This window comes from Phyllostomus hastatus, unplaced genomic scaffold (assembly GCF_019186645.2).
Source record: "Phyllostomus hastatus isolate PE091 unplaced genomic scaffold, TTU_PhHast_1.1 phas_scaffold_78, whole genome shotgun sequence".
NCBI classification, from domain to species: domain Eukaryota; kingdom Metazoa; phylum Chordata; class Mammalia; order Chiroptera; family Phyllostomidae; genus Phyllostomus; species Phyllostomus hastatus.
This window is the reverse complement of record NW_025334041.1, coordinates 59,985,775-60,009,583: the sequence shown is the minus strand read 5'-3', so window position 1 is coordinate 60,009,583 and position 23,809 is coordinate 59,985,775. Positions and strand designations below refer to the sequence as shown.

At 37.0% G+C, this 23,809-nt stretch overlaps 1 protein-coding gene across 42 annotated transcripts in view; it reads right to left on the bottom strand.

The window, feature by feature from the left end:
* Positions 1-1,865: 1,865 nt before the first annotated feature.
* The window catches only part of MAP4K4 (mitogen-activated protein kinase kinase kinase kinase 4), a 198,302-nt gene continuing 176,358 nt past the window's right edge, over positions 1,866-23,809 (bottom strand). For 23 of the 42 annotated variants that reach the window (XM_045827911.1, XM_045827913.1, XM_045827873.1 and 20 more), the window contains 7 exons: positions 18,537-18,680; positions 13,920-14,054; positions 10,765-10,865; positions 9,010-9,159; positions 8,296-8,455; positions 7,405-7,544; positions 1,866-5,417 (listed from right to left, as the gene is read on the bottom strand). In XM_045827911.1, coding sequence (XP_045683867.1) covers positions 5,334-5,417; positions 7,405-7,544; positions 8,296-8,455; positions 9,010-9,159; positions 10,765-10,865; positions 13,920-14,054; positions 18,537-18,680 — 914 coding nt within the window. In that variant the 3' untranslated portion in view covers positions 1,866-5,333. Of the gene's footprint in view, positions 5,418-7,404; positions 7,545-8,295; positions 8,456-8,985; positions 9,160-10,764; positions 10,866-13,919; positions 14,055-18,536; positions 18,681-23,809 lie in introns of all 42 variants that reach the window. The other 19 variants (XM_045827882.1, XM_045827881.1, XM_045827870.1 and 16 more) reach the window with 1 other exon arrangement.

Below are 23,809 nucleotides of genomic sequence, written 5' to 3'. Positions count from 1 at the left end.
GTTTAGCACCTACATCTCTTGTGAGGAGGAGAATCATTGAGTCTCTAAGTCTAGAGCTCAAACTGAAAACAAATCTTAGCAGGAATCCATGTCTGGGGTTGCTTGTTCTGGTAAAAGGTTAACTCCACAGCTTTCACCTGAGGCTGGAACCCAGCTGTCAGTGAGGTGGTTAGTCCTAAAGCTGAAGGAAGGCCTCCAATACTAAGGATAAGAACCAAGGGTGCCAACAGAAAGAAATGAAGTACGAATTCATGCTATCACATGGATGAACCTCAAAAACACTATGTGAAACCAACACAGCCAGTCAAAAAGGATACATATTGTATGACTCCATACAATATGAAACTTCCAAAGAGGCAAATCTGTATTGAGAGAAGGCACATTAGTGGTTGCTTAAAGTTTCAATAGGTTAGGGAGGTGCAAAGGATGAGAGGATAACAGCAAAGGGGTGTGGGGTGTCTTCTTGGGGTAATAAAAATGTTTACAAATTGATGTGACAAACTGAAGTGGCATCATATGCACAAGTCTGCATAGACTAAAGGCCACTAAAACTACTTTAAATAGATGAATTTAATAGTATGTGAACTATATCTCAATAAAACTGATAAAAGAAATTAAGTTAATGTTTAGTGTCATTTATTGTAAAAATAAGTTGTCTAATACTGGTCTCTAAGGTTTATAGTTATGTCCAGCTTCCAAACTAATATAAGGAGCAGGATTGCCCTCCACACCCCTCAGCAAAAATTCTGTTGTGCATGCTGCCGAAGTTTTATGACTTAGACCCAAAGAGAAGAATTTTATATCATTTTGAGCTGGACCATGAAACTCAGATTTCCTACAACTAAGCAAAGGAGGACACAGGACTTGAGGATCTAGAGGCTGTCAGTTAAAGACAGCAAGCCAAGTTGCAGCAGTGGCAGGGACCTATTGAGGACTAAGGCCTGTATGGGAGACAGTGGCTTCATGCCCAACAGAGAAAACAATTTCGCTGCATCCGAGAATATGGCACCAAAATATAGAGCTGGTGTCAGTTATGGTGGCTAACTCTGTCCTGGTTGTTTCCTTTAAGTGACCTCTCAGCTAATGCAGGGTAAAGTTGGAACAGTAGGAATGAACAGTGATCCCATAACAAGCACTCCACCAGCTACGACAGACATCAAGTAGCAAAGGAGAAACCTCACTCAGTTGATGGCCTAGATATTTACAATTTTATTTTCATCTCAGAGAAGTAACATGTTTCTAGGGTGAAGCACGAAGTAGCTAGTTTATGAATGTATTTTAGTGGATGATAACATACTACAGCCACCTCTTGGTAACCCTGGGCTTGGGCAAAGTGCTGATCCTAAGGATGTGGCCCCAGATCTGCCCATGGGGATCATTCCTGCCAGACCAATGGGGGAATCGATGGGGTACAACCGAAGGGTTCAGCCAGTGACCTTGCACAGAAAGGAGCTCTGACTATGAGACCTGAGTTACTATGTATGTACCGTTTTGAGAAAGGACTACTTTGTCCTATTAGTTACAGATAAAAATGCTAGTTTACTTTTCAATCCAATTCAGACTTACAAAAATAAAATCATATTTCTTCCTTAAGGACCCACTTTACTCCCTTTTGGCTTTAAAAACATGGCGATTGAGAACTCACTAACAATTTCATTATAAGATCTTTGAACAATTGTTTGCTACTTTTATTGCCCATGTCTGGTAATTCCTAGGGCAATTCCTGCTATGGGAGATGGCAGGACATGGGAGTCACCCACTGGAGCTGGGGTGGCTCTGGGGCAGGAGGTATGCATAAAATATGGATCCTTACAGGAAGGAAACATTCTAAAGGGTCAGAATATATTCGAAACTCATGCCACAGATAACATGTCATTTTTACTTTATTTAAGGAAAAGAAGGGGGAGGAACACAGTAATTTTCATAACACACAGAAGACAAATTAGCAATGAGAATAAAAGAAGGCTGTGCACTTGCCGCCAGTCTGCTTTGCAGTCTGGGATCAGTAATTCTAACGCAGTCTGTCGTTTGTATTACTGTTTAACAGATTTATAGTTGGCAGAATTAGGGATATGAATCACTGTAAGTGAACTACAACTAAGAGGAAAACCTAAATAACTCTTTAAAAAAGTCAATTAAAAATAAACCATAAATATGTGATGCACATTAGTGTAACAAAACCATTTTTGTAAACATTTTCTCCACCATAACATGGGCATGAGGAAAAAAGTAAAAACACTGCACTAAACAGAGTTACTCTGATTTAAATACAGAAAGACATTAGTTATTAAAGCTTTGTCTAAACCTAGAGACATATTTGTGTTTTGTTTTGAAGAGCACTGCAATAATGGTTTTTAATGTTCCATGTTTAATGCTATCACCATAATACTGTTTCCTTTTGTAATTTTGCCATCCTAGCACTTATGTGAAATCATTACCTTTTTAAAGGAACAAAATCTTCCCTTCTCCAGAAGAATGAAACTTTAATAGCTCACAATCTTTCATGGAGAAACTTAATTGGGCACCTGCTTCAAGCTGTAGCAATGCAGTCTGGCTAACAAGGTGGTGAAGCCAAGAAGGTGACACCACAGCTAAGGAGGGCAGACACCAGGAACCTACCCCACAAGGATAAAGAGCCGGGCCAGCTGAGGACATGAGACCCACCAGTGAGGTCAATTCTCTTCCCCTCAAACGCCAAGAGAGTGACAGGTGAGTGACTTGGGCAAGCAGAATAGGAACTATTCTGCCTTGAGCTAAGGCCCCATCACATCTCGGGGGGAACCTAGTTTTTGACAAGTTCTAAACACTCGGTAATTCCAATGAAACACCATCTCCATTACCTGCATGGCACCCCTTGTGTTATCATTACTGAGGTTCAAGTCTGTGGAAAATTAAGACTGTGATGCCTTTCCTTTTTTTATCACTTCCATTTTGATATCAGAAGTTTAGTTATTTTTTTAGTTATTTTTTCAAAGACACCTGCCCAACTTTCACCTCTCTCTAAAGCCATGGAAGGGGCCACAATGGACCCAGTCATCCAGTTCATCCTCCTCTTGGTACACACCTGCATTCATGGTGGCACACTGTGTCTTACTTGAAAAGCCAAAATGGGTAGAAAATCACCAGCAATGATTTGCTTTTGAGTAAAGTCCTGTGATGATAGAATCTGGTCTATCTCAAAAGTCCCTTCCAAAAGTGAGATTAACTCTTCAATCTTCTTCTCTATGTTAACAACAAATTAGTTGAAAAAAACTAATTTTTTCTACTTTGGACATTAGCATTACTCCAAAGTCATACAAATGGACAAACCATTTCCATCACCTTGTCCTTCCAAAAGAAAGGAAGGTTTTCTCAGGGTATCTTGCCTTTGTAGGTATATACAACCAGCTGTTGTTGCTGCACTTGTGAGTTCATTTATCTTTTTCACTAGATTTTTGTAATTCAAAGAATAGCCTTTGGCAAGAATGCTGAGCCAGAAGAGAGAGTAATAGTAGTCAAAATGGGTGCCAAATAAGATGAGAATGTTGGGCACAGCCTTGGCAAATAGGTGCAAATGATTTATATTTTGGGAAGGTAAGTTCCCCATCTTCATGTTATAAAAGAAAATTAATCATAAAGAAAGATTATGCCTATGAAACACTAACCTTCTGTTTGGTGCACAGAGTTCAAAGCAGCCCTCATAAAGTCCTCCCACTCAGAACCCAACAGGAAAAAGGAAGATGGCAGAACCGTGATGCTGAGCTTCGTTCGTTCCCAAGAGACTGCTACCCTCAGAGGAGTTGAGTGATCATGGAGCCAAGAAACAAATTATCACCCGAGACATTTATTACAATGTCATGAACATATTCATGAAGTAAAGTTGGTTTAAAAAACAGAGAGAGAACAAGAGAATAAGTCAGAGAACAAGAAAACCCAGGGCTTTTGATATTACACCTAAAGCAAAGGAAGATGACGTCTTACAAATAGGCAGTATTAACTACATTCTTAAAATAGTTTTAGTGCATTGCATTTTTAGAAAAGAGAAATACCCTCACCCCCCCGGAAAGGTTCCTGCAAAATGAACAGTTTGTGTGACTATTCTGATATGACCACCTGTCTGCTACCAAACCCTGAACTGAGAACAATGTGGCCTCTTACATTGTAGGCTACAGTGGTCCACCAACCTCTAAGATGAACATGTGAAAACGAAGCTTTCTGCTCTCTATACTTAGAAGATTGCATCAGTCAGCATGATGAAGCCCTATGGCCATTTCCCATCTTCAGAGACAATTTTTTGTGTGCCTACTGAGACCTGTGACAAATAACAGTCAAACTTCAACCTGATAGTTTTGGTATTAAGATTAAATTAAACATTAATGTTTTCCTCCAAAACAAGTATAAACTAAACCACCTCTTAATGCATTAAAAACAATGAGGTAGGCAAAAAAAAAATAAACATGTGATTGAAAAAAAATTTTTCCTTTGCAAGTGCAGACTGTGGTAAAACTGTTGTCGCACTTCTAGGTTTAAACAAAAATTAAACCTTAACTGAGGCAGTGCTAATACTGTCACACAACAAAGTTCTAGTCATTAGACAAATGCACACGTCTTCTTTTTCCTTTTTTTTTTTTTTTTGAAGAACCATCTGCACATGATTTAGGCAAAGCCTGGTATACAGAAAAATTACTGAGTTTTTTTGATGAAGGCAAAAAGAAAATCCAAATAAAATGGGACACCCTTAACCCACCCCACCCCACCTCCCAAGCCCCATCCACAAAAGTAATCCTAGTAACTGTCTTTCACATTTTATAAATATTAACTTCTTAAACGTGCCCCTTCTTCTTTGTCCACATATTGTCACATTACAAAAAAGAAATGTCAATTAAATACATTGTTAATGTTACTATATTAAATCTGCTCTTGCTTCAGCAAACTGCTCATCAAGAACACCACTCTATCCTCCTTGTGCCCACTTTCAACAAACCAATAGCATTTTCATGGTCTCCACCTTCAGACACCCAAATGACAGAGTCACTCAGAGACAAGGAATTCTGGAGCTGAAGGAAACGTGTTTGCTTTCTGGCCTGATGCTTGATCCAAAACACTGATAGCACCTGATGGTAGAATCTGAACAGCACCAGCTGCATTGCAGCCTTGATTTATTTTTGAGTAAAAAAAATATTGGGGATAAACTGGTAGGAAGAATGGGAAGGAAAGGAGAAAACCCCATGTGCCGTGTCTGCGCACACAGCTGTCCTGGACTGCCCCGGTGCAGCTCTGAGCTCCAGTTGCAGGAATTCCAAGTTCTCAGGATCTGGAAGACTCTGGGGCCAGCAATCCTCACTGCCATGCTTCTACCAGCTCAGAAGAGAAGTCCTGCCCAATGTCATAAAATAAACCTGACTGCTGCCACCAGACCGAACAGAAGCAAAGAACACCTGCAAGAGCAAGAGAAAAAGTGGGGTTTACCATGAAAACACAACACTGCCTGAAGAAGCAATGCTTCCTGCGGTACCCAAGCAGGTAACCCCAAGCCACCAACAACCTCTACATCTCCATATGCAGAAGCTGAAATCCAAAATGCTCTTTTCAAAAGAAAATCTGGGATGATGTCAATTTTTCATTAATAAAGAATGATCATCTGTAGCCAATTTTTATTACAACTAAAAAGGCTAACTGGTCAAATAACTCCTTGTACATTGTCATATAGTGAGAACTTCAAAATAAAAAAATGTTTCTGTAATTGGGTTATTTCTTTTACTTCCATTGCAAATGCCTTCTAAAAGCTAAATGTGTTTAGAAAACTCAATGAGCAATACAGAGAAATCCTTAGCAACCTAATTTTTCTCTTTTAAAAAATTAAGCTAGGCCCTGGCTGGCGCAGCTCAGTTGGATTGAGCCGGGCTGCAAATCAAAGTATCGCAGGTTCGATTCCCAGCCAGGGCACATGCCAGGGTTGCAGGCCATGGCCCCCAGCAACCACACATTCATGTTTCTCTCTCTCTCTCTCTCTTTGTCCCTCCCTTCCCTCTCTAAAAATAAATAAATAAATCTTAAAAAAATTAAGCTAAAATGTATTAGTTATTTTATTACTCTATAAAGTAGTTTTGTATCTTTTATTAACATATTGCTTCTTGGCCTTTTGGCTAAGATCAAGTGTAATATACTTTGAGGAATATGACATCATGAGTGATGAAATCATTTAAATACCAGAAGTTAAAAAAAATATTATACTTATGGCCACATTAAATACACTTGGAAAATATAAGCCAAAAAAGCTGGTAAAATCTTGGATAAGGTCTGAAGTTGTATGGATTTTCAAAGTAAAAGATCTGGGAGTTATTATGTAGGGAAAAGAAATGTTACTCCATGAGTAAATGGCCTTCTGGATCACAGGAGAAAGTGGGTTAGTTGTCACGTGGCTTTTGTGTGAAGTATGCAAATGGGTGGACAGGAGGACCAGCTGCAAAGTGGAGATCTACTGCTCTCCTCTGTCATGTCAAAATTTTATGTTTAATATGAGAAGTCAACCAACAGGCTAGTTGCTAAGACATTCACTATATTTTCACATGAAGCAGGAGGTGGAAATGCTCTTAAGAGGTAAGTTTCTAAGGTTGCAATTGGCTGCCTCAGGGAGTAAAGCATGCTTTTATCCGAAAGAACAGGAGAGAAATTGGGGCTTGGCAAAGACCAGCTCCCCTTCTGAAGTCCTTCCCAAAGCAGGCAGGGATGAGTCAACACCCTTGGCCTTCTATGCTTTATTCCAAAGCTGGTTTTGGGAGGAAATCCCTACACAGTGAGTAGGACAAGGATTAAATAAGGATGTGGTCAGTTTTGAAGAACAAAGGTTTTTATACTGGGGCCTGGATGCCGTGGGATCTCAGCTACAAGAGGTACCTGTGTTTCTGAATAAAATGATTTATACTCTAAGCATTTCTGACATGTAAACTGAAATTATTGCACTATTTAAAAGGCAGACTAACAAGTGGTATCTTTATGATATACATCAGGGGAGGGGCACCTTCTACCCTACCCAAATCTACATGGGTGGTTTCTTCTAATCACAAAAGAACCTAAACCTGGAAGCTTTAACTTTCCGTACACCTAAGCCAAACACAGTCTAGACTGGTCACCTAATGGGGTTTTTAAAAGACACTATATGATAATTTTTACAGAGAGAATGTTTCTATTTCCTCATAGCAATACACACACACACACACACACACACACACACACACACCAGATATAGAAAATATTCCCAAACCCCATAAATAGGTCTGAAAATCCACTACTAAAAAGTTCCTTGATGAAATTATTTCACAATCTATCAAAACCCTAAGGAGAAGCTTTACCCAACTCCATGAAAAATACACCATTGCTAAAAGACAGTAGCAACTAAAAAAGAATCTGTAAGGACACCATTACCTTGTCATTGCGTTCACATAAGAATTTCAGTCTTTGAGCCCTTTTGTGCATAAACACACCATCCAGGTGACCAGTTTCCACCGACCGGATCTCTATGGCCTTTTCTCCCCAGCCCATTGTCTGATTGGATCGAATATATGCTTTTTGAGAGGTAAAAACACATATTGTCAAAGATAAGAAAAAGGCCATGAAAAGATGCTGCTTATATAATACACCTTCCCCCCTAAATGTCTAGCATTTAAGAATATTTGTTTTAAGGAAATCTGCCTTTGTAAACTTTTGGTTTATCCTGGGAAACTGTAATTTGAATCAATGGTTGAATCTATTAATTTCCCTGAGGCATTTCTCATTTGTCTTGAGCACTGACCCAATGAGTTTACAGTTTACTGCTCATATTTTCACTAAAGCAGTAATGAGGGAAGGCAGGAAGAAGAAATGACAACTAGACAGAGACTGACTTAACTGCAACAAAATCAAAACAGTTTGAGGATATAAACTTAAAGCCATGAAAACGTCAGCTATCCACTATCATTCCTGCACTTCTCTTCATGAATGCACCTCAGGATACAAGAGGTTGTGCTTCTGGTTGTGGCTCTGCCACTTGCAAAGTGCAAATCACATACCTTTCTCTGTCTTCCTTTACTTGCCATAATCAGGCAACAACATCTGTCCTACTTTCCCTGAATGCCATAAGAATTAAATAAAAGATTATGAATGACAAGAGTTTTAAAAAGTGTTAAATAATTACTTAGATTTTGTTCTAAGATAGTTCCATGGTCTACAACCTAACTTTCCACCACCTATTACCAACTATTCTGTTGATAAATACATGCAATTTTAGAGAAAGCTCTCCTTTTACAAATGCTGCCTTCACCTCTGAGAGATGCATACCTACAGATGTTGGCATCTCTCCCCACTGCAGAACCACATCCTTGGTGATTCTTCCATAGGTATTCACATAAACTCCTTCATCTTCATAGCATACGAGAAGCTCCATCCCATCTGTGTTAGGGAGGATGATGATTGCATGGGGTTTGATGTTACACTGGATCTAAAGAACAGGAACAAAGTACAGAGAAGCAGGTTTGTGGCTATTTCTATCCTGTAAAAGTGCTCAGCAAGACTGTCTTGGAGAATGTACTAGTTCGTATTCCTAGTGATAAACACAGCAGTTGGGTAAAATTTTGGAAAATCCATGCAATCTGTATCACAAAGTCTACCTTTTACAGGTCATATACTCTGAGTTCACATTTTCTGAGGTTCTTGGAACATATTAAGATTGTGAGTTCCATTTAAGAAATTATGTTCCTCAAATCACTCCCAGCTCAGGGGTTTTCTGACCTACTAGCAACTGCCCCAATCCATCCCATGTTAGTCAAAGCCAGAGCTAAGAGTTTTTCATGAAGGCTTCACAGAGCCAGAAGAGATGATTTCCACTTGTCTCAGAGCATGGAGCTATGAAAATGGCACGACACTTAAATACTCACCCCTACACCAGGGGAAGTAAGGAATCCCTGCTTGAGTTAGTTCACTGAGCAGAGTACAGAAAAAGTCAAAACAAAATGAAGCCAGTCAACCAACCATAGAGTGTGGGTTCTTTCTTACGTGTGTTGGTAGATAAATGTCATAGACTGATCCTGAATCCACATCAACAGCATGAAACCCAGCACAGGATCCATAGATCACTTTCAACCTCTGGCCTTCCTCCACAGTGAGATCCACCAGTAATGGCTTATGTACCAATTCTCCAAATGACTATAAACAAGTACAAACAAATAACCAAGAGGGAGGCAGTAAGATAAAGTAGACCTGATTTATAACAAGTCAAACTAGAGAAGCCAGGTCCAAGTTACTACCAAAGGTAAAAATACATCTTTAATTTATCATGCTTTTGTCTGTTAGCGAGAATTTAGAAAACATTTCTTCCAGAAGTTATGTTCCAAATTCTCCCAACCTAGCCCAAGAATTCTACCCTGTCACTTACTGTTCTGTTGTACATCTTGGTGAGAAAAGCATGAAGTGAAATAATCAGGGTAGCTTTCTATAGAATACTATTCAAATGCAGAAAATGCACAGAGAGGAACTGTAGGAGTTGCATACTGAGACTTTTTTATCAGTATAGTTATCACAGAAACTATTTGACTTCTACTTGACATTATTAGTCTTCTACTTTCATTCTGACTAGAGTGTTATAGTGACAAAAGGCTATAACATACAAGGCCTGTATGGCCTTAGTTCTTCATTAATATCAGTACCTACAGCTCATAAGACAGATTGGGATAAGGCGTTAAAAGCAACTAGTACAGTACCTGTAAAATATAGGATATACTAACAGCAGATTTCAGAAGATAATTGTAATTTATTACCAATTATTTTCACTCAATATTATGTAGATTTATTTTTTAAGCAAATGTGACAATCCCATTTAGCCTGCTGAACTGGGAATCAGGCAATAAGCAATCTAAATATGTCAATTTTCCAAATAATTCAAGCTTATCCTGAATAAAATATATCAAAACTATTTTTAAAAGTAAGTAAATAGAACCATTCGGGATAAAAATATCTTTATTTCTTACCCTCCACTAAACAGTTCCAGAGACTATGCTCAAGGGTTTGTGCCTACTATTGGAAATGATGTTATTAAGTTACTTATAGTATCTAATGTCACATTAATGTCATTTTAACTAAAAATTTCATAATTTATATTTAGTACAAAGTCTAAAATTATAAAAATATATTAAAAATACCCATATAAAATAACTTAATATTTTCTACAATTTTTTCTTCAAACAAAAGTGGTATATTATACATATTTTAATCTCCTTTTCTACTGAAGTTGTAATACTATTCATTCCTTTTGTCACTCAGAATTTCTATACTTTAATTTTTAACTAGAACTCTTGAATGTATACCTTAAATTACTCAATTGAATTAATTTAAAATTAATTTAATTAATTTGATTAGTACCCTTGAATATATATATATACCTTAAAGCCATCTATTGTTGGATACTTTTTTGTTATCTCAAGGTTTATACATTCACACGCATGACTTTATGGGGAAGGTCAAGGTCAGCTTTTTAAATGGAGATGGTGTTAGTTTGTCTTTTCCTCTGTTTACGTATTGGCACATTGGTTTATGTCTGCACAACATTCAGCTCTTTCCATCTCACATTCTGAGGACTTGAAAGCTGATAGCTAGGCTATGACATTAGAAATGGCCTTTCTTATGAAAAGTTAAATATTCTATTAGTTGACAACTTTTAAACATCAGTTTTAACTGTTCAGGGCTTTTAAAATTATTCCCTGGTCACAATGTACATGGCTTATGCTACTTTTTAAGTGCACTTGATGTTGTTACCTTAAAAGCCATAAATTTGTGATATGGCTTGGGTGCCCAGGCGTACACTTCCACAGAATTCTTCAAAGCAATTACGAGAAATTTGATTCTTTCGTATTTTACTGAAAAAAACAAACAAACAAACAAAAGAAGCACAAGTCAGTATCAACATGGAACTCTAAATTCTTTTGGTTGTCTTTCATAAATTTTATAAAAATGACTTCTACTGATTCATCCAAACCAACAAGAGAAAAGTGTTGATCAAGATCAAGTTTCACAATTTCCTTTTCAAGTTCTTTAGTGTGTAATACAGGCTATTCCCATGGTTCCTGATGTTGTCAGACTCAATTCCAATACTCTGGTAACTACCACTGAGTACTTTCACTAGTGTTCCTAATCTTACATTGTAAGTATTTAATTATCAAGGCAATGCCAGGCACACCATCCCAAAGTCTCAAGGGATCAGCATTACTTGAAAAGGATAATTATGAGACTCATCAATCAAGAAGTTCCTGAATCACACAAAGAGGTCAAATCACCCCCATGGCTTCTTCTGAGTCCTGCATGAGGCTTACAGACTTAAGAACATAGCAGTCTAAACCAAAATATTCATCAACTGAGTGTGAATTCTATCTATTTCTATGTATAAGAACAAGTATCACTTCAAATCACTTCTTGAGCTATGGTAGTAATAATTACTAGGATCCTACCTAAAGTTCTATACCAAAAGAACAGTAGTAAAGAAAATCTTCTGCCCTGGCTGATATGGCTCAGTGGATTGAGTGCTGACCTGCAAACCAAAGGGTCATTGATTCAATTCCCAGTCAGGGCATATTCCTGGGTTGCAGGCCAGGTCCCCAGTAGGGGGTGAATAAGAGGCAACCACACAGTGATGTTTCTCTCCCTCTTTTTCTCCCTCCCTTCCCCTCTTTCTAAAACTAAATAAATACAATCTTTAAAAAATTAAAAAAGAAAATCTTCAACTTATACACATTCACACATGTGCATATACACTCACACATACACATCACACAATGACTCAATGAGCACAAACATGCACGTTCACACCCCCACACACTGCAGTGCACCAACACACACATGCACACTCCACAGTGTAAGTACACTGACACATATGCGTGTGCAAACACACAAATTCCTCCTTTACCCAGCTGCTTTAGTTCTCTCACAGCTATGCAACTCTGCTTAAAAACAGACATGCCGAGGGGCCCTGAGCACACATGACTTACTGGTCTGATCAGACTCTCTAGTTTCTTTATAAATTATCTAATTTCACACTATGACTTGATTCTTCCTTTGTGTATGAGATGGCTTGTTAACTTGAAACCTCTCCTTGTTAAAGTCCATATATTGTCACTTCCAAATAAATCATTAACATTAATATTAACACAGAAAAGATTATGAAAGGTTGTCCAAACTAGTGCTTTTTTTAAATTAGAGATTTTATTTATTTACTTTCAGGCAGCAGTGAAGGGAGGGGGAAAGAGAGGGAGAGAAACATCAATGTGTGAGAGATACATCTATTGGCTGCTTCTCAGAAGCCCCCAACTGGGGACCTGGGGACTCAGGCATGTGCCCTGACTGGGAATCAAACCAGGAACCTTTCAGTTTGAAGCCTGACACTCAATCCACTGAGCCACACCAGCCAGGGCAAAACTAATGCTATTATTTTAATAGAATTCTCTGTGACTTTAGAAAGGCTTTATACTTGTACTGTTAACATGATAGTGACTAGTTACATGTGGGTATCAGGCCCTTGAAATGCACTTGTGCTAATGAGAAAATAAATTTTAAAGTTTATTTCATGTTAATTAATTTAGATATAAAAATAACAAATGAATGGTATCTGCACTCATTATCTCCAGAAAATGCTTGGGATTCATTCTACAAGAATGAGAGGCCTGAGGGTTGCTGGGTTGCTGTTGTTTTTTTTAAATTAAAAAAATAATTTTCCTGCCTCTAGCTCCCTCTGTAGGATAATCTATTCATAACATTTCAGCTGTTTATGAGCTTTTTCATTCAATTTAACCTTATCGGATTAGTTCTCTCTCAAAAATAAAAATGTTTCATACAAACACAACAAAGAAAATCCTAATCCCCAAATCTATACCAAGGAGACAGTATTACTTTTTGATATCACTCAGCATCATTCTAACAGTGGGTTAGCTCCTATAATCATTAACCAATGAACTGAGGGTTGTGGACAGATAACATAAACAATAAGATAATGTCAAGAGCTATAACATCCCTGGGAGCAGAGAACTACAGTATACACTTTCATAAACATAGAAAAAATTCATATAAGCAGAAATCAATGTTCAATAGTCTCCTTATGTTAGTAAGTCTTAGGTACATACAGACCACTGGTTGATCATCTCAACTTCCCCTTTTCCTATTTAAAATGATACATTAGAATACACAACCTCTCCCATAAAACTTTAAGTTGACTAAGCTCCATTATTTCCTCTTTATTTCCAACATTTGTACTAATATTTTGAAATTTTTTATACACATACATCTTTTTGTTTTGTTCTTGTGAGATATGATTTCATGAGAACCACGGCATGCATGATACAAAGAAGAAAACACAGTTTCCATGAGACACTGACTGGCCAGCTAGATTCACTTACTGGCTAAGAGTACAGTAGCTCTGCACAGTGCTCTTAATCCAAAACGACAGCGATAGCTCCTGGGACAAACTCTCATATGTCTATCAGACTGCCAAGGACTCAGGGTCCTTAGTCCTCAGTCTTCTAAATGGAGTAAGCCTGAAGCACAAAGGAGAGCTCCAAATAGAATGGCTTTCCTTTGGCCAGGCTTTCTGAAGGAGTTTATTTTGAACCACATCTTACACAGAAGAATGTGAACTATCAAAGAAAAAAGGTGAAAAGAGCCTCTCACAAGATGAGCTGCATGGATGAGACAGACAGAGGACAAAGTGAGCAGCAGGAATAAACTGTGTTATATTTAAAGGTGCACCCAAGTCTAGATGAGTCTTTAGGATTATTATGCCTCAGAAATATAATAGTAAATAACAGTAATGAGCTATATGTATCAGAAACAAGTTTATTATTAAAAGCTTCAAAGAACAGGTGAATTTTAAATGAAATAATAAAACCCTGGAAAAACAAAACCCTTATGACCCTCTTGGAACTCACCAACTTTATAGTGTACACATCCTTCCAAATCCCCAACGGTTGTCCACCCCTGCTTCTTCTCAACTTCTGGATCATTGTGAAGGATTTTATTTCTTAACCAGGACAAATAGTAGACCCGTAACTTATCCTTTTTGCCTAGCAAAACAAATAGAAATATTTTACCCATATATTCAAAAGTAATTATCATTGTCAACAACAATAGTAACCAAAAGAAACTTCAATAAATACTACCCCCCAAGGGAATCATTTTGTATCAATTTTACTAGAAACCCAATTCAAGCTATTCAGATGGACTTTTGAAACCCAAGAATTATTACAAGGTATACAGCCTGAGTTAAAAAAAAGAGATTTTAAAAGAACTTAATTAATTTATTTATTTACGCATTTATGCATTTATGTATGTATGTATGTATGTATGTATGTATGTATTTGTTTATAGGCCGAGGGGAAGAGAGGGAGAGAAATATTTATATACTTATTTATGTTTGTATATATTTATGTATTTATTTATTTATAGACAGAGGGGAAGACGGGGAGAGAAATATCAATGTGTAAGAGATACATGGATTAAGCCCTGGCTTGTGTGGCTCAGTGGATTGAGTGCGGACTGCAAACCAAAGGGTCGCTGGTTCGATTCCCAGTCAGGGCACATGCCTGGGTTGTAGGCCAGGTCCCCAGTGGGGGGCATGTGAGAGGCAACCACACATTGATATTTCTCTCTCTCTCTCTCTCCGCCCCTCCCTCTCTCCCTCCCTTCCCCTCTATAAAAATAAATAAATAAAATCTTAAAAAAAAAAGAGATACATGGATCAGTTGGTTGCCTCTCCCATGCCCCCAACTGGGGACCTGGCCCACAACCCAGGCATGTGCCCTGATTGGAAATTGAACTGGTGACCTTTGGGTTCGTAGGCCAGCGCTCAATCCACTGAGCCACACCAGCCAGGGATAAAAGGAGAGATTTTAAAAGAACAAAGAACTCACACTTACATACACAAATAGTATCAATAAACCAAATTAATAAGTACCTTCACAACAATACAATCGACAGAGCCTGTAAGATGATTTCACATGTGTTATGTAATCTGATTCTCAAAACCTTCCAGGATAGCTGTTATTTACCATTTGACATCGCAAGGGTTAAATAAATTACCCAAGAGAGACCTGAATCCAGCAAAAGATGAACCATAACTTGGAGGTGTGTGCAACTTACAGAGCTGACAAAGGACTCACAAACAGAATTTGTAAAGATCTCTTATAAATCGGTAAGAAAATGACCCAAAAGAAAAATTGGGCGAGCAACTAGGATAGGCAAAAGAAGTTATCTCATAGATACATAAAGAGGTACTTGCTCTCAATAGTCTTTCACGAATGCATATTAAAACCATAATGAAATACAATTTCATATACCTCTCAGTGTCTAGAATTTTAAAAAAGCATTAATACAGAAAGCAGGAGACATGTGGAATATCTAGAAATTTCAGAAATTGTGTCATAAACTGTTAGAATCACTTTGAAAAGGCTGGTATTATCCATTAAAGTAGAATATACAATATGTATATCCTGCTATGATGCTGTAATTTCTCTAATATACACATGTATATATGATCTCCCAAATACTTGGACAGGAATGTTCATAGCAGCATTGTTTGTAACAGCTCAAAACAGGAAACAACGTGAATGTCTATCAACAGCAGAATGAGTAAACAAATTGTGACATAGTCATACATAAGAATAAAGAGGAACAAAATACAGCTATAAACAACAAAAAAATGATGCTAAATAAAGAAGCCAGACACATCAACAAGCTAAAGAAAAAAAATCCTACTAATCATATGAATAGATGCAAAAAAAAATCACCTGACAAAAACCCAACACTCATCTCATCTCTCATGATAAAAAAAATAACTCTCTAGGCAAACAGAAATAGAAGGAAACTGCCTCACTTTGATAAAGAACATCTACCAAAAACTTACAGCTAACATCATACCTAATGCTGAGAAACCAGATACTTTCCCCCTAAGATCAGGAAGCAAGGGAAGGACGTCCCCTCTCACCACTCCTATTAACATCACACTGAATGTCCTCTGTGACAAGAAAAGGAAAGAAAATAAAAGGTTTACAGACTGGGAAGAAAGAAAGAAAACTACCTTTGTTTGCAGAAGGCATGACTGTCTAGGGTAGAAAATGCTGAACAATTAGCAAAAAATTTCTGGAACTAACAGTGATGATGGCAAAGTTGCAAGATCTACATTAATACACAAATCAACTGCTTTCAGTAATGGGAAATTTGAAATGAAACAGTCTGAAAAGGCTATATGCTGTATAATTCCAACTATAACATTGTGGAAAAGGCAATATAGAGACAGTAAAAAATATCAGATGTTTCTAGGGGCTTTGAGGTCTGTTTGATACTGTAATGGTGGATAATTATACACTTGTCAGAACCCACAGAATGTACAACAGCAAGAGTGAACCCTAGTACACACTATGAACTTTAGTTAATAATTGATTCATCAATTTTAACAGATGTACTAAAACCAATGCGAGATACAGGAGAAACTGGGGGTGGGTGGGGGCTAATATGGGAATTGTCTGTACTTTTTGCTTAATTTTTCTGTAAACCTAAAACTACTTTTAAAAAAGTATCCAGACAGAAAAGAATACCTACCATTTTACCATTTATATGACTTGAGTTCAGTGTAAGTAAAACCAATCTAAGGTGTTGAAGTCAAGAGGACCATGCTTCCTCTCTGGGGAAAGGGGGAACTATATGTGATTAGCAGGTAGCATGAGGGAGCTTCTGGGGTACTTGGATTGTTTCTTCACCAAGTTGGGGTCACATGGATGAATTCTAATTGTGACAATTCATTGAACTACAATGTGTGGACTTTCTGTACTACATCTTATCGTTCTTTTTAAGTTTTAAGAATTTGGGAAAATATTGAATGTAGAAAATATTTAATATGTTAAGTGAAACAAAGACCACATAGTTTTATACATAGGGTTTTATTCCCATATTGTGAGATACATTTATAGGAAAGAGAAAAAGATACAAGAAAATGTTAACAAGAGTTATCCCCAAGAAAGGATAACATTTATTCTTCCTAGGTTTTTCTATTTTTGAAGTTTCTTACACATGACATATATTACTTTTATGACTGTGAAGCCATTAAAAGCTACTAAAGAATATAAAAAATTAGACCAAAAAATTATCAATGGTATCAGCAGACTGTTGATCCCCATGAATCATCTTGTTCACTGGATCACAAAATAAAGTTTAGGTCATTTTTAGTTGCAGAGTTATTTTTCTCCTATTTCAGAACCTACTCGCGTTTTCAATGGTTGTTTCTCATGTAAGTTTGATGAATTTTTGTATTTAGACAAACACCTTTACTTACAACCAAAAACCCATTTGAAAACTAAAATAACAGCAAGAAATCTGTTATAAACAAATATAACAAGGTTGAGTTAGTGGATAACTAAATCAAAATCACTGCTGATTATTATAAGACCTATTTAAAGTCTGCTAATTTTGCATATTCTTGGATTACAGCACTAATACAAATTACTAGGAAATTATGATCTATGAAACATGGATATGTCTGACTAAAGTTAAGTAAGTGACAAAGATATGTGGGGGGAATGTTTACAAAAAGGGGGGAAGATAAACTAAAAGACTTATAGCAGAAGACGAGTAAGTAAATATTAATACATCTATGCAAAGAAATACTAGATAGCCATGTAAAATGGGTATAATGGAAGACTGTTTAATGACATTGGAAGCTCTTCCAATGTCATTAAATGGTTTGACAATGTAAGTCATTAGGCTTACATGGTTTGGATCAATAATACCAGTTCTAATTTCAGGACAGTGGTTACCATGGGCAGGTGGAAGGGACAGGGTATGGTAACTGTACAACAGTGTGTTTTAACATCTGCTAAAATCAGCTAGTTAGTACATGGGCTTTATATTTTCTCGCTATTATTCTCTAGATGTTTGAAACACTGCATAACCATTTTTACACAGAATTTTTTCCCTTTAAGTGGGTACTTTGAGTGTGCATGTGCTTAAAAGATTGAAACTCAAAAAATGAAAAGTTAATATATGTTCTTTTACTTTTTATTTCTCCTACTTGCTTTTCTACAGTAGTTCCTTTTAAAATAATGAATATTAATTATATAATTTATTAAAAAAGTTCTTTCTGAAAAGAAACTTAAATTAAGTGTTAATTGATGTAAGAACATACATTACTTTTACTACCATGGCAAGGAATAGATTCTTTTGCATGAAAGAATACCAGGGGAGGAAGTGAACCCAAACCTACACATTAGATGAGCCAAATTAAACACAGCAACCAACAGAGGGCAGTGAATGGACCACATGGGAGATGTCAATTACAAAGTGCGTGCTCCTGTGCCTTTCAAGACAGCTCTTAAGAAGAGCACCAGGTTAAGTTGCACACATGGGTCCATCTGAGTACATTTTCCTATCATATTACTGTGAAATCACCCTACAGTCGTATCTTATTTAGATATTATTTCAGAAAATTAGTTAACTGAATCTTAGTGCTCAGAAGTACTATGTTTTAAACAGTGCTATAATCATGTTTTACCTACCAGATATTGTCACCAAGACATTTAAGCCTTCAAGGACATCCATTTGCTGAAATCGTCTTCTGTTGATCAGAGGATATACCTTTCCTTGGCCACTTCTGTCCAGCAGCATCAGGCCACTTTCGGTACCCACTAACAAATTCACTCCTGTTTCAAGGACATAGAAAGGTGTAAACTTTACATTGTACTTGGCAGATAGGCTGGCTGTATGGAAAGTATAATACCACATACTTGGCAGAGTGGTTTCCTTAGCTCACCCACAAAAGCAAATGCTTTAGAACAGCAACAGGTTAAAGTAATAAAACTGCAACAAATCACCATAGAGAAGTAATGGTGAAATAATTTACTTAAACATAAAAGGATATAAAGATGAAAGTGAGCAAGCCTCATGCCCCTTACTTCCTTCACATTCCACCAGTTCCTGTGCTTCCTCAGTTGAGCTTACCATCTTGGTATGACAGATTCTGCATCCCATTCACCACAGTAGACACCTGAACAAACCTTCACCTCATACTATGATCTCTGATGCTTCCTTTATCTGTCACTATTTTCACTGGAATGGCTATATATAGCCATTAAATGCTTAACAGTTCATGATTGATATGGCTTTAATCATTCAGTTTAAGGTTTTCTTAAAGACCATTCTCCATCATCAAGAAACAAACAAATGCACTGTCCTCTGTCACTCAGTTTCTAAGGTATATTAACATACTGCAACTTCCCCATGGGACCCACGCTGGCTTTCTGACTACATGCTGAGTGTCTCTATACTCTCCCAAGCTGCATTTCTCTCCTTCCTCCTCACTTCCCCACAACTTCTCTCCTTAAATACTGACATTTCCTTTGCTGTCTATCTGTTGGAGGAGCACCTCAGAACTATGAACTCCTAACTAATTTATACTCCACCCTTCCTGCTTCCCAACTGCTGTAAATTTCTACTGACACCAGCATGTCAACCTTTATCATCTCTATCAATAGCACCATCCTTTCCCACAACCGCTTCCTCAAACTGACCACCAAAATAAGAGAGACCTGATTCTTTTTCTTTCCTCTGCTTATACCCTACTTCAAGCTTTGTCCACCTTATAACAAAAACCTGATAGACAGAGATCTTAACTGAGGCTGCTGCAACACCCTCCCTTCCCCTTTCTCATGATGCACATTAAAAATCCTCTATTTCTTGTTGTACTACAAAAACTACATGCTCTCTATTAGAAGTGCGTACAAAAGCCTTGATCATTGGTACTGATTTCATAAACTAAGCACTGAGAAAAGAAATAAGGTATCTATGTTTTTACTTTTACAAAATAATTGCTCAATCAATATCAAGTAGATGGAAATGATACGGAACTATGTATTTCTTGAATCCCATGATCCATGTTTTATTACATAGATGTACACATGTATATAAGGGGACACCTCCCCCCAAAACTGGATTTATCTTTTGGAGGGCAGGCCCCTTGCAGCACAGGCACCCCTACCTAGGTGAGTGTTCTGGGAACCCATCTGTACCAATGTACCATATGGAGTTGCTGTGAGAGGCTGCATTTGGCTTCAGTGAATTTTTTTTGAAGAGTCTTTTAACGCATTTGCTCATTTCATGATGGGTGAACTTATGAGTGCACCTGCCCACATTGTCCTGTGTTCAGCAGTTTTTCACTAAAAACGGCATGATCCCCCTTACCCCACTCTCCCTATTCACTCAGTCTTGCCCTGAATGGCTTTTTGTTTCCCCAGAAGAAAAACAGTTTTCAAAGGGAAATGTTTTGCCAATGTGGAAGAGGTGAAATAAAAAACAGATGAAGCACTAAAAGGCATCAAAATCAATGAGTTCAGAAACTATTTTGAGCAATGGATAAAAGTCTCAATAGGTGTACTGCATCAAATGGAGAGTACTTTGACAGTGACTGAAGTTTAAACATATGAGAATAAATACGAAATTTTTTACAAATAAATTCAGTTTTGGGGGTTCCCCCATATATACTCTACTTCCAAAAAACTTCAGATGAACAATTTTAAAGACAACATGAAAATACCCTTTAAGCACTCTCCCAGCTGTATGCCTTTTCCTAAATGAGCAGGTGAAACCCCACCCAAGCAATCCTAGTTAGGAAACTGGAAGAACCTTTTTAGTCCTGGGGAAAAGCAGGAACCTGAAATTTACATATGTCCATACTATCACTGCTATTTGAACTCAGATAAGAACTTCAGCAATTAACAGAGTGCTAGGTATACATGGACGATACATGGACGACAGCTAGAGACAGGAAGAAGCCACCGCAGGCTCAAAACTAACACAACACCATCCCTGGAGCTCTCAAAAAAATGTAAAACGTACAAAAATCCTCATGATTTCTAGAGACAAACATCTACAATTTCTGGTAACAGTGTGACCCGATAAAAGCCCCATTAAAAATCTACTAGACACATATGCAGATTTTACCTAGCTCTTGTAGAAACAGTGTACATTTTAAAAGAGCATCCTGCCCAACATATACCTTTGCCAAATCATAGGTGCCTTCTGTGTAGTTCTATTTTAATGAGACAGTTTGTTAGAACGTGATGTGCTACCAAATTTGAGGTACTAGGAAATTTGAGGGAAGCCTTTGGAATTTTTGGGAAAGGGAAAAACCTGACTATTCACTACCTATCTTGAGTGATCCTTAAAATTAAACAAAGCCCACAAAATACAACCATTGGTACAACATAAGAAGAAAGGCTTGTATATGCATATGGCTTCTTCTATCAGTTATAATTAAGATTTTAGAATGTACCATCTAAACCAGTCCTGCCCAAAAGAACTTTCTGCTGTGACGTCCAATATGTTAGTCAATGACCACAACATGTGGCTATTAAGCACTTGAAACGGGGTTAGTAGAACTGGGGAAAATAACTTCCTATTTTAATTTATTTAAATAGCTACATGAGGCTAGTGGACCATAACAGCCAGTGCAGTTATGGATGCTACTGGTATTTTATTAATCAGATAACAACAATGGCTTTGAATTAGAGCTCATGGCATTATACTTTTTCAGGCTTACAGCAAGCCATCATGTTTTTACAAAAAAATTCTTTAACAGAAACATAATACATGTGAAATCATGACTTAATGCTCAGAAAAATAAACTACTGTCTAACATAAAAAATGATTTGTTATCAGGATAAGAAAAATAAATGCTTATGCAATGCTCCACTCATTTTCATATAATTTTACTTCTGAGGTTGGCCATTTTACCGTATCAATGTAGAATTTATTTGGATCTTATTCTTAGTGTTTTCCCTTCACATACCTAGATGAGGTAATTATAAATTGCTTTAAAAATTACTTGCAATAGATAAAACAAAACATTAACTGACAGAGATGCCACCAGACAGAGAGTCTATTCAAAGGTTTTATTTCAAGCAGTATTTCAGAATTTTCCTGGTCTATCTTCAGTATCAAGTAGCCAAAAAGATCTATATCAAGAATCATAGTACTACCTATCCAAAACATGAGGTTTGTGAAATCTTTCTATTATTTGTGGTTTCTAAAAATAAACAGCATTCAAATATCAATCACAATTTAACAATAAGGAAAAGTAAAGGAATAAAAAAGATAAAGCTAAAAAAATCTTTTCATATATACAAAAATTACAGATATTTTGGCACACTATACTTTCTAATTCTCCATTATGTATTTCTAAGAGCTGTGTAATTTCATAAAGTACTGAGTGCTAGCAGTGAAAGGGATATAGGCAGTCAGTGGAAAATGGCAACCATGGAAATTATGGGCCTTTGGAAAAAATTAGGTTGCACGCTGCAGTAATTTTTTATAAACACAGTTTTTAAACCTTTTGACTGTTAGATATAATTAAACTTTTGCAAACTGTTCAAACATAAGCTGTACTAGGAACTGCCATTGTACAGTTCAGAGGAATCTGGTGCAGGTTGATGGAAAAAATGACTAAGGGCTATATAACATGTGATTTAAAATTTCCTTTAAATTTGATAAATTATGCTATTATAGGCAAAGCACTATAATTAACTGCGGACAATTCATTATAAATGTAAGAATGGAAACAATCATGTTCAAAATAATCCTGGCTGTGAATAAGAAAATTGCCTTATTAAAGAAATATAATGAATATGCAGCAAATTTACAAAACAAAAGTCAATTAGATAAGGTGATTTAAAAAGAATGCTTGCTACAAGCATTTTCCAGGAAGGAACAGAAAAAAACTGATGGATGTAACAATAGGCAGCAGAATGTAAAGGCACAGATTTTACCATTTCAAAATAACACAGCAGAGTCCTCTGAATTTTCTCCTCTTGATGGCTATAGCTCTCACAGCACAGGTTTTAACTTTTCCAGGTCTAAGTCTTTAAGAGGCTTATTTTTAATTTAATAGGTAACCAATGACAGCTATCACAAGCCATTTAGGGAAAGCCACTGCTGCTGTGCCCCAGTCAAAGAGCAACTTAAACACAATGACATAGAAATACATTTCAACTTTCAGTTACTTCCCAATCTCTTCTTTTAAGACAGTGATAAAATGAAAAGTTTCACTTCATTTTTAAAAACATAGGCTCAAGATACTCAGAGCCACTGAACAAGTTAATTAGGAAAAAGAAGAATTTTAGTTTAAAAAAAATCAGTTAATGGCACATAAAATAGGACCCAGCAATTTACAGGACATTCAAGGAATACACAGTAAGTGTTAAGACTACTACCTGTACAAACATTCTGTACAAAAATTACATCAACTTCTGAAGAATTAACATATTTAATAGTATTTCTACACTGAATATAACCATTTTTTAATTTTTTAACATTGATTGATTATGCTATTATAGCTGTCTCATTACCCTCCCTCCATCCCCCTACACCCTGCACACCCTCTCCCACCCACATTCCCCCCTTTAGTTAATGTCCATGTGTCATAAGTTCTTTAGCTTCTACATTTCCCATACTATTCTTGCCCTCCCCCTGTCTATTTTCTGCCTACCATCTATGCTACGTATTCTCGTACCCTTTCGCCCTCTCTCCTCCTCCCACTCCCCTGTTGCTAACCCTCCATGTGATCTTCATTTCTGTGGTTCTGTTCCTGTTCTAGTTGTTTGCTTAGTTTGTTTTTGTTTTAGGTGTGGTTGTTAATAATTGTGAGTTTGCTGTCATTTTACTAGACATGTTTTTTATCTTCTTTTTCTTAGATAAGTCCCTTTATCATTTCATGTAATAGGGGCTTGGTGATGATGAACTCCTTTAACTTGACCTTATCTGAGAAGCACTTTATCTG